The sequence below is a fragment of the Schistocerca americana genome, chromosome 9 (assembly GCF_021461395.2).
Source record: "Schistocerca americana isolate TAMUIC-IGC-003095 chromosome 9, iqSchAmer2.1, whole genome shotgun sequence".
Taxonomy (NCBI): domain Eukaryota; kingdom Metazoa; phylum Arthropoda; class Insecta; order Orthoptera; family Acrididae; genus Schistocerca; species Schistocerca americana.
In genome coordinates this window covers 27,162,527-27,174,888 of record NC_060127.1, presented here as the reverse complement: position 1 = coordinate 27,174,888, position 12,362 = coordinate 27,162,527, and the positions used below count along the sequence as shown (strand labels likewise).

General features: G+C 44.8%; 1 protein-coding gene across 6 annotated transcripts in view; it reads left to right on the top strand.

Annotated features, from left to right (window-relative positions):
* The window catches only part of LOC124551330 (ankyrin repeat and SOCS box protein 3-like), a 214,884-nt gene extending 203,411 nt beyond the window's left edge, over positions 1-11,473 (top strand). For 4 of the 6 annotated variants that reach the window (XM_047126348.1, XM_047126350.1, XM_047126347.1 and 1 more), the window contains one exon: positions 11,056-11,473. In XM_047126348.1, coding sequence (XP_046982304.1) covers positions 11,056-11,264 — 209 coding nt within the window. In that variant the 3' untranslated portion in view covers positions 11,265-11,473. The remainder of the gene's footprint in view (positions 1-11,055) is intronic. The other 2 variants (XR_006967816.1, XM_047126349.1) reach the window with 1 other exon arrangement.
* Positions 11,474-12,362: the final 889 nt, after the last annotated feature.

Genomic DNA, 12,362 nt, shown 5'->3' with positions numbered 1-12,362 from the left:
CGTTCAAATGCTCTTTCAAGTCCTTTGCTGTCTCTGACAGAATTATCATGTCATCATCAAACCTTAAAGTTTTTATTTCTTTTCCCGGGACTTTAATTCTTATGCCAAATTTTTCTTTTGTTTCCTTTACTGCTTGCTCAGTGTACAGTCTAAATAACATCAGGGATAGACTCACTCCCTTCTCAACCACTGCTTGCCTTTCATGCCCCTCGACTCTTATAACTGCTATCTGGTTTCTGTACAAGTTGTAAATAGCCTTTCATTCCCTGTATCTTACACCTGCCACTTTCAGAATTTCAAAGAGAGCATTCCAGTCAACATTGTCAAAAGGTTTCTCTAAGTCCATAAATGCTATAAATGTAGGTTTGCCTTTCCTCAACCTATCTTCTAAGAAAAGTAATAGTGTCAGTATTACCTTGCGTGTTCCTACATTTCTCCTGAATCCAAACTGATCCCTGAGGTCAGATTCTACCAGATTTTCCATTCCTCTGTAAATAATTCATGGTAATATTTTGCAACCATGTCTTACTAAACAGGAAATAATAGGAATAAGAAACTGAAATTCAGTTATTTCAGAAACTGGTTATTTTGAGCGGCTTTAAAAGTCAGGTCAATATGGCCTGGAGAAAACCAACATGTCCAAAAACTTGTTGTTTCAGCGATAACTTCCATCCCTATACTGAGTACTGCAACTCATGTCCTGCCATTGCACTTTCCCCTCCATCTCAGCAGTGGAGCTGCACATGGGTTCCACTGACCTGAATTTGACTGAGGGACGCAGCAGCTATTAAGATGGTGCCAGGGTCATCAGGGCTGCCTGAAAATGACAACAACATAACTTGCTAAAATATCACACCATTGTACAAAACCACCTGCCTGATTACCCGGGAGTTCAGTGCAGTATATATATATGAATATAATAGAGGGAAACATTCCACTGGGAAAAATATATCTAAAAACAAAGATGATGTAACTTACCAAACGAAAGCGTTGGCATGTTGATAGACACACAAACAAACACAAACACACACACAAAATTCAAGCTACCGCAACCAACGGTTGCTTCGTCAGGAAAGAGGGAAGGAGAGGGAAAGACAAAAGGATGTGGGTTTTAAGGGAGAGGGTGAGGAGTCATTCCAATCCCGGGAGCGGAAAGACTTACCTTAGGGGGAAAAAAGGACAAGTATACACTCGCACACACACACATATCCACCCGCACATATACAGACACATGGTCTGTTTGTGTCTGTATATGTGCGGGTGGATATGTGTGTGTGTGCGAGTGTATACTTGTCCTTTTTTCCCCCTAAGGTAAGTCTTTCCGCTCCCGGGATTGGAATGACTCCTCACCCTCTCCCTTAAAACCCACATCCTTTCGTCTTTCCCTCTACTTCCCTCTTTCCTGACAAAGCAACTGTTGGCTGCGAAAACTTGAATTTTGTGTGTGTGTTTGTGTCTCTATCAACATGCCAACACTTTTGTTTGGTAAGTTACATCATCTTTGTTTATATATATATATATATATATATATATAATCAAAGATGATGTGACTTACCATACGAAAGCGCTGGCAGGTCGATAGAAACACAAACAGACACATACATACACACAAAATTCTAGCTTTCGCAACCAACGGTTGCCTCGTCAGGAAAGAGGGAAGGAGAGGGAAAGACGGAAGGATTTGGGTTTTAAGGGGGGGGGGGGGGGGGGGGGAAGGAGTCATTCCAATCCCGGGAGCGGAAAGATATATTTTTCCCACGTGGAATGTTTCCCTCATTATATATATATATATATATCCACAAAGATGATGTTACTTACCGAACGACAGTGCTGGCAGGTCGATAGACACACAACCATACACACGAAATTCAAGCTTTCGCAACAAACTGTTGCTTCATCAGGAAAGAGGGAAGGAGAGGGAAAGACAAAAGGATGTGGGTTTTAAGGGAGAGGGTAAGGAGTCATTCCAATCCCGGGAGCGGAAAGACTTACCTTAGGGGGAAAAAAGGACGGGTATACACTGGCACACACACACATATCCATCCACACATATACAGACACAAGCAGACATATTTAAAGACAAAGAGTTTGGGCAGAGATGTCAGTCGAGGCGGAAGTGCAGAGGCAAAGATGTTGTTGAATGACAGGTGAGGTATGAGTGGCGGCAACTTGAAATTAGCGGAGATTGAGGCCTGGTGGGTAACAGGAAGAGAGGATATGTTGAAGAGCAAGTTCCCATCTCCGGAGTTCGGATAGGTTGGTATTGGTGGGAAGTATCCAGATAACCCGGACGGTGTAACACTGTGCCAAGATGTGCTGGCCGTGCACCAAGGCACAGGATGATCCTCATTACCAACAAACACTGTCTGCCTGTGTCCATTCATGCGAATGGACAGTTTGTTGCTGGTCATTCCCACATAGAATGCATCACAGTGTAGGCAGGTCAGTTGGTAAATCACGTGGGTGCTTTCACACGTGGCTCTGCCTTTGATCGTGTACACCTTCCGGGTTACAGGACTGGAGTAGGTGATGGTGGGAGGGTGCATGGGACAGGTTTTACACCGGGGGCGGTTACAAGGATAGGAGCCAGAGGGTAGGGAATGTGGTTTGGCGATTTCATAGGGATGAACTAACAGGTTACGGTTAGGTGGACGGCGGAAAGACACTCTTGGTGGAGTGGGGAGGATTTCATGAAGGATGGATCTCATTTCAGGGCAGAATTTGAGGAAGTCATATCCCTGCTGGAGAGCCACATTCAGAGACTGGTCCAGTCCCGGAAAGTATCCTGTTACAAGTGGGGCACTTTTGTGGTTCTTCTGTGGGATGTTATGGGTTTGAGGGGATGAGGAAGTGGCTCTGGTTATTTGCTTCTGTACCAGGTCGGGAGGGTAGTTGCGGGATGCGAAAGCTGTTGTCAGGTTGTTGGTGTAATGGTTCAGGGATTCCGGACTGGAACAGATTCGTTTGCCACGAAGACCTAGGCTGTAGGGAAGGGACCGTTTGATGTGGAATGGGTGGCAGCTGTCATAATGGAGGTACTGTTGCTTGTTGGTGGGTTTGATGTGGACGGACGTGTGAAGCTGGCCATTGGACAGATGGAGGTCAACGTCAAAGAAAGTGGCGTGGGATTTGTAGTAGGACCAGGTGAATCTGATGGAACCAAAGGAGTTGAGGTTGGAGAGGAAATTCTGGAGTTCTTCTTCACTGTGAGTCCAGATCATCAAGATGTCATTAATAAATCTGTACCAAACTTTGGGTTGGCAGGCCTGGGTAACCAAGAAGGCTTCCTCTAAGTGACCCATGAATAAGTTGGCGTACGAGGGGGTCATGCTGGTACCCATGGCTGTTCCCTTTAATTGTTGGTATGTCTGGCCTTCAAAAGTGAAGAAGTTGTGGGTCAGGATGCAGCTGGCTAAGGTAATGAGGAAAGAGGTTTTAGGTAGGGTGGCAGGTGATCGGCGTGAAAGGAAATGCTCCATCGCAGGGAGGCCCTGGACGTGCAGAATATTTGTGTATAAGGAAGTGGCATCAATGGCTACAAGGATGGTTTCCGGGGGTAACAGATTGGGTAAGGATTCCAGGCGTTCGAGAAAGTGGTTGGTGTCTTTGATGAAGGATGGGAGACTGCATGTAATGGGTTGAAGGTGTCTCGCAGCGATGGAGCATTTCCTTTCACGCCGATCACCTGCCACCCTACCTAAAACCTCTTTCCTCATTACCTTAGCCAGCTTCATCCTGACCCACAACTTCTTCACTTTTGAAGGCCAGACATACCAACAATTAAAGGGAACAGCCATGGGTACCAGGATGACCCTCTCATACGCCAACCTATTCATGGGTCGCTTAGAGGAAGCCTTCTTGGTTACCCAGGCCTGCCAACCCAAAGTTTGGTACAGATTTATTGATGACATCTTGATGATCTGGACTCACAGTGAAGAAGAACTCCAGAATTTCCTCTCCAACCTCAACTCCTTTGGTTCCATCAGATTCACCTGGTCCTACTACAAATCCCACGCCACTTTCTTTGACGTTGACCTCCATCTGTCCAATGGCCAGCTTCACACGTCCATCCACATCAAACCCACCAACAAGCAATAGTACCTCCATTGTGACAGCTGCCACCCATTCCACATCAAACGGTCCCTTCCCTACAGCCTAGGTCTTCGTGGCAAACGAATCTGCTCCAGTCCGGAATCCCTGAACCATTACACCAACAATCTGACAACAGCTTTCGCATCCCGCAACTACCCTCCCGACCTGGTACAGAAGCAAATAACCAGAGCCACTTCCTCATCCCCTCAAACCCAGAACCTCCCACAGAAGAACCACAAAAGTGCCCCACTTGTAACAGGATACTTTCCGGGACTAGACTAGTCTCTGAATGTGGCTCTCCAGCAGGGATGCGACTTCCTTAAATTCTGCCCTGAAATGAGATCCATCCTTCATGAAATCCTCCCCACTCCACCAAGAGTGTCTTTCCGCCGTCCACCTAACCTTCATAACCTGTTAGTTCATCACTATGAAATCCCCAAACCACCATCCCTACCCTCTGGCTCCTATCCTTGTAACCGCCCCCGGCGTAAAACCTGTCCCATGCACCCTCCCACCACCACCTACTCCAGTCCTGTAACCCGGAAGGTGTACACGATCAAAGGCAGAGCCACGTGTGAAAGCACCAACATGATTTACCAACTGACCTGCCTACACTGTGATGTATTCTACGTGGCAATGACCAGCAACAAACTGTCCATTCGCATGAATGGACACAGGCAGACAGTGTTTGTTGGTAATGAGGATCACCCTGTGGCTAAACATGCCTTGATACACAGCCAGCACATCTCGGCACAGTGTTACACCATCCATGTTATCTGGATACTTCCCACCAACACCAACCTATCCAAACTCCGGAGATGGGAACTTGCTCTTCAATATATCCTCTTCTCCCGTTACCCACCAGGCCTCAATCTCCACTAATTTCAAGTTGCCGCCACTCATACCTCACCTGTCATTCAACAACATCTTTGCCTCTGCACTTCCGGCTCGACTGACATCTCTGCCCAAACTGTCTGCTTGTGTCTGTATATGTGTGGATGGAGATATGTGTGTGTGTGTGTGTGTATACCCATCCTTTTTTCCCCCTAAGATAAGTCTTTCCGCTCCCGGGATTGGAATGACTCCTTACCCTCTCCCTTAAAACCCACTTCCTTTCGTCTTTCCCTCTTCTTCCCTCTTTCCTGACGAAGCAACCGTTTGTTGCGAAAGCTAGAATTTTGTGTGTATGTTTGTGTTTGTTTGTGTGTCTATCGACCTGCCAGCTCTTTCGTTCGGTAACATCATCTTTGTTTTTAGATATATTTTTCCCACGTGGAATGTTTCCATATATATATATATATATATATATATATATATATATATATATATATATATATAATGGAAGGAAACATTCCACGTGGGAAAAATTATATATAAAAACATAAAAACAAAGATGAGGTGACTTACCGAACAAAAGCGCTGGCAGGTCGATAGACACACAAACAAACACAAACATACACACAAAATTCAAGCTTTCGCAACAAACTGTTGCCTCATCAGGAAAGAGGGAAGGAGAGGGGAAGACGAAAGGAGGTGGGTTTTAAGGGAGAGGGTAAGGAGTCATTCCAATCCCGGGAGCGGAAAGACTTACCTTAGGGGGAAAAAAGGACAGGTATACACTCGCACACACGCACATATCCATCCACACATACAGACAGAAGCAGACATATTTAAAGACAAAGAGTTTGGGCAGAGATGTCAGTCGACGCAGAAGTGTAGAGGCAAAGAAGTTGTTGAAAGACAGGTGAGGTATGAGTGGCGGCAACTTGAAATTAGCGGAGATTGAGGCCTGGCGGATGACGAGAAGAGAGGATATACTGAAGGGCAAGTTCCCATCTCCGGAGTTCGGATAGGTTGGTGTTGGTGGAAAGTATCCAGATAACCCGGACGGTGTAACACTGTGCCAAGATGTGCTGGCTGTGCACCAAGGCATGTTTAGCCACAGGGTGATCCTCATTACCAACAAACACTGTCTGCCTGTGTCCATTCATGCGAATGGACAGTTTGTTGCTGGTCATTCCCACATAGAATGCATCACAGTGTAGGCAGGTCAGTTGGTAAATCACGTGGGTGCTTTCACACGTGGCTCTGCCTCTGATCGTGTACACCTTCCGGGTTACAGGACTGGAGTAGGTGGTGGTGGGAGGGTGCATGGGACAGGTTTTGCATCGGGGGCGGTTACAAGGATAGGAGCCAGAGGGTAGGGAAGGTGGTTTGGGGATTTCATAGGGATGAACTAACAGGTTACGAAGGTTAGGTGGACGGCGGAAAGACACTCTTGGTGGAGTGGGGAGGATTTCATGAAGGATGGATCTCATTTCAGGGCAGGATTTGAGGAAGTCGTATCCCTGCTGGAGAGCCACATTCAGAGTCTGGTCCTGTCCCGGAAAGTATCCTGTCACAAGTGGGGCACTTTTGTGGTTCTTCTGTGGGGGATTCTGGGTTTGAGGGGACGAGGAAGTGGCTCTGGTTATTTGCTTCTGTACCAGGTCGGGAGGGTAGTTGCGGGATGCGAAAGCTGTTTTCAGGTTGTTGGTGTAATGATTCAGGGATTCCGGACTGGAGCAGATTTGTTTGCCACGAAGACCTAGGCTGTAGGGAAGGGACCGTTTGATGTGGAATGGGTGGCAGCTGTCATAATGGAGGTACTGTTGCTTGTTGGTGGGTTTGATGTGGACGGACGTGTGAAGTTGGCCATTGGACAGGTGGAGGTCAACGTCAAGGAAAGTGGCATGGGATTTGTAGTAGGACCAGGTGAAACTGATGGAACCAAAGGAGTTGAGGTTGGAGAGGAAATTCTGGAGTTCTTCTTCACTGTGAGTCCAGATCATGAAGATGTCATCAATAAATCTGTACCAAACTTTGGGTTGGCACACTTGGGTAACCAAGAAGGCTTCCTCTAAGCGACCCATGAATAGGTTGGCGTACGAGGGGGCCATCCTGGTGCCCATGGCTGTTCCCTTTAATTGTTGGTATGTCTGGCCCTCAAAAGTGAAGAAGTTGTGGGTCAGGATGAAGCTGGCTAAGGTAATGAGGAAAGAGGTTTGCCCCCTGCAAAACCTTTCACCTGACTCCATCAACCTCCTGACCCCACCGACACCCCGCACCCCTACCTTCTACCTTCTTCCTAAAATCCACAAACCCAATCATCCCGGCCGCCCCATTGTAGCTGGTTACCAAGCCCCCACAGAACGTATCTCTGCCTACGTAGATCAACACCTTCAACCCATTACATGCAGTCTCCCATCCTTCATCAAGGACACCAACCACTTCCTTGAACGCCTGGAATCCTTACCCAATCTGTTACCCCCAGAAACCATCCTTGTAACCATTGATGCCACGTCCTTATACACAAATATTCCGCACGTCCAGGGCCTCGCTGCGATGGAGCATTTCCTTTCACGCCGATCACCTGCCACCCTACCTAAAACCTCTTTCCTCATCACCTTAGCCAGCTTCATCCTGACCCACAACTTCTTCACTTTTGAGGGCCAGACATACCAACAATTAAAGGGAACAGCCATGGGCACCAGGATGGCCCCCTCGTACGCCAACCTATTCATGGGTCGCTTAGAGGGAGCCTTCTTGGTTACCCAAGTGTGCCAACCCAAAGTTTGGTACAGATTTATTGATGACATCTTCATGATCTGGACTCACAGTGAAGAAGAACTCCAGAATTTCCTCTCCAACCTCAACTCCTTTGGTTCCATCAGATTCACCTGGTCCTACTACAAATCCCATGCCACTTTCCTTGACGTTGACCTCCACCTGTCCAATGGCCAACTTCACACGTCCGTCCACATCAAACCCACCAACAAGCAACAGTACCTCCATTATGACAGCTGCCACCCATTCCACATCAAACGGTCCCTTCCCTACAGCCTAGGTCTTCGTGGCAAACAAATCTGCTCCAGTCCGGAATCCCTGAATCATTACACCAACAACCTGAAAACAGCTTTCGCATCCCGCAACTACCCTCCCGACCTGGTACAGAAGCAAGTAACCAGAGCCACTTCCTCGTCCCCTCAAACCCAGAATCCCCCACAGAAGAACCACAAAAGTGCCCCACTTGTGACAGGATACTTTCTGGGACTGGACCAGACTCTGAATGTGGCTCTCCAGCAGGGATACGACTTCCTCAAATCCTGCCCTGAAATGAGATCCATCCTTCATGAAATCCTCCCCACTCCACCAAGAGTGTCTTTCCGCCGTCCACCTAACCTTCGTAACCTGTTAGTTCATCCCTATGAAATCCCCAAACCACCTTCCCTACCCTCTGGCTCCTATCCTTGTAACCGCCCCCGATGCAAAACCTGTCCCATGCACCCTCCCACCACCACCTACTCCAGTCCTGTAACCCGGAAGGTGTACACGATCAGAGGCAGAGCCACGTGTGAAAGCACCCACGTGATTTACCAACTGACCTGCCTACACTGTGATGCATTCTATGTGGGAATGACCAGCAACAAACTGTCCATTCGCATGAATGGACACAGGCAGACAGTGTTTGTTGGTAATGAGGATCACCCTGTGGCTAAACATGCCTTGATACACAGCCAGCACATCTTGGCACAGTGTTACACCGTCCGGGTTATCTGGATACTTTCCACCAACACCAACCTATCCGAACTCCGGAGATGGGAACTTGCCCTTCAGTATATCCTCTCTTCTCGTCATCCGCCAGGCCTCAATCTCCGCTAATTTCAAGTTGCCGCCACTCATACCTCACCTGTCTTTCAACAACTTCTTTGCCTCTACACTTCTGCCTCGACTGACATCTCTGCCCAAACTCTTTGTCTTTAAATATGTCTGCTTGTGTCTGTATGTGTGGATGGATATGTGCGTGTGTGCGAGTGTATACCTGTCCTTTTTTCCCCCTAAGGTAAGTCTTTCCGCTCCCGGGATTGGAATGACTCCTTACCCTCTCCCTTAAAACCCACCTCCTTTCGTCTTCCCCTCTCCTTCCCTCTTTCCTGATGAGGCAACAGTTTGTTGCGAAAGCTTGAATTTTGTGTGTATGTTTGTGTTTGTTTGTGTGTCTATCGACCTGCCAGCGCTTTTGTTCGGTAAGTCACCTCATCTTTGTTTTTTATATATATATATATATATGGTTTGAAGCAAGCCAGGATGACTTTACCATTCTTCCTTGACCACCAAACTCCCCGGATTTAAACCCAATTGAGAACACGTGGGAACACATCAATCTATCTGTACACGCCACAAATCCTCTACCGATAAACCTAGCACAGCTGGCCACAGCACAGGAATTGGCCTGGCTTCAAATCCCTGCTGGTATTTTCACACACACACACACACACACATATATATATATATACAGGAATTGGCCTGGCTTCAAATCCCTGCTGGTATTTTCACACACACACACACACACACACATATATATATATATATATATATATATATATATATATATATATATATATATATATATATATATGTGTGTGTGTGTGTGTGTGTGAAAATACCAGCAGGGATTTGAAGCCAGGCCAATTCCTGTGCTGTGGCCAGCTGTGCTAGGTTTATCGGTAGAGGATTTGTGGCGTGTACAGATAGATTGATGTGTTCCCACGTGTTCTCAATTGGGTTTAAATCCGGGGAGTTTGGTGGTCAAGGAAGAATGGTAAAGTCATCCTGGCTTGCTTCAAACCATGCACATACACTGTGAACTCTGTAACACATTGAATTACCTTCCTGCTAGACGTCATCATGCCAACGAAAAACAAACTGCTTGTAGGGATGGACATTGTCTCGAATGATAGATTCATACTTCCGGAATGAAGGTGTCACCCAGGAAATGCCATAAAAACATTCCCCAGGCCATATCGCTCCATGCTTGTTGCAGGGTATTTACTTTCAGACTTTTTACACTGTTTACGCTAACGGCCATCTTTCCAATGGAGCGTAAAATTTATCTGAAAAGGCCACCTGTTGCCACTCAAGGTATATACAATTGCGGTATTAGCATAAAAACTCCAGCATTCATCACCAGTGAACATTAGTCAGCATGGGTGAATGAACCAAGTGCCTGCTGCTGAGATCCATACACAACAACATTCACTGAATGATCATTGAGAAGGCACTGTTGGTAGCGCCTTGGTTCATCTGGGCAGTCACTTGCTCCATAGTTGGATGTCTGTTCACCCGCACACAACTATGCAGCTGCCGTTCACCCCTGTCATCTGTGGCCCATGGTGCACCACAGCTACTTCGGCACCAGGTTTGGACATCGTCATTTTACCATGCACAGTACACTTTAACCACATTGGCATACAAACATTCCACCCTTGGCGCAAATGCTATTCATCATGTCTTTTTTGGCATCTGATAAATCACTCCTTTTCTGCATTGCGATTACAGCTGCACTGTTTTCCAGATCCCTGCAATGTGCTTCATATACCCTCTGCTGCTAGTGCTACCACCTGGTGCCTGTGAATGATTACTGCACATCGATGTGAAACACATGCAGTGGTCACATTACTGTGACTGGACTGAGTATTTCCTGTACCCTTTGTATTACCCTTTCTGCAGTTGGAACAAGTGTTTATTTTCATCATTAAAAATACTTTTTACTATTTCTTTATGTTTCCCATCTTGCTTTTTCCCCAATAAGAAACTTTCTGGAACTCAGAAAGCTGTTGGATGTCTCAGTTCTGTGCAAGTTCTATCTGCTATTAAGGAAAAAGTTCTCTTGATGCAAAGGTTATTTTCAGTATATGCACACTCACATAAAAGCAAAAATGGTTATCTGTATTTGTGGTAAACGAATAGCAGAAAATATTCTGTATTATTGTACCTATTTTGGCTGTACTATTGAAGGCAGGAGGCCATAAATGTAAAGTTCAACTTACAACCCAATACAGATATTAGAATTTGTAATTTTTAAGTAATTTGTAATATATTTTACTTAATAATTTTATTCTATAATTATCATTAATTTTGTAGGACTGTCTGGAGAAGGACTGACTGGAGAAGGAGTGCAAAACCAGCAAGAAGAAACTACTCAGGATGATTTGATTGTTCCACAAATGTTAACACCAACACCACTCGCAAAGCTATGCCGTATCTTAGTCCGCAAACATTACTCTCTATCAGCTCTGAGGAAATATGATATGCCTAGCATTGTAAATGATTTCCTGAACTATATGTTCTGATTTTGGGCTCTCTTTTGAAAATATAATTTATCTGCTGAGGAAAAGTCATATTATATTACACAAAATACACTTGATACATAACTAATATATGAACCTTTATACTGTCTTGATTACTATTAAAGTTATTCCGAACTCTGAAAATGAGTTATTCAAGAAATACAGTTGAACAAAAATAGTTATATGTTGTGGATTTTGTGTGTCTGTCCAGTTTGAATTCAAAAAATGTTTAGTTATTTTACTGCTAATAAGATTATTCATGACTCTGTAATTTGGTTGTTTCAAGTAGTTTTGGATAAAAATAGTTGTATGTTGCAGATTTTGTGTGTCTGTCCATTTTGAATCATGAAGTTATTCCATGAAAAGTTCCAGGCCATTGGTATTTGTTGTATGTCATCGGAAGATTCTGTGAACTGTTAATGCATTGACAAATGGCTGGAATGGTTAGAAAATAAATAGAAAACAGTACCTGGTGTATTTGTTGCTGCATGTCCACGGTAATAATTTGTTTTAACTCTATACGAGACTACTACATGTCAGTATGGGAAATGATCATAAACTGGTTGTCCAAAATGTGCCATTTATTTAACATGACATGTTTTGGGACGGTGTGGTCTGGTTATTAAGTTGTATAAAGCAAGGAAAACATGAATTATTACTCCACATCATGTAACATAATAAAAATTAATACTCGTTGAGGCCCAATCAAAAATTATAAACAAGTAGTTAACATGCATTATGTAACATAAGATTGTAAGTGTAATAATGTGAAGTAATGATTTGTATTTTACATGTTTTATAGAAATTGATAATGGGATCATGTCAACCTGAAACATGTTGTGTTAAATAACTCAACATTTTGGATGAGTGATGCAGAATAATGTCTGTACTGTTATTGTGATACAGTTGTACTGTGGCTACACAACAGATAATTGTAGATATCTTGTGTCTTCCCAGGACAGTGTTAATCTATAGAGACAGGATTTGAGCAACTTTCAATTCAAAAATGATGTAGCTTGTTTGTGCAAAAATGTGTCTGCTGCAACTGAATTATTAGCTATCAGTTTAAAATTGCTTTGTTCTCTATTAGCAGATTAACTC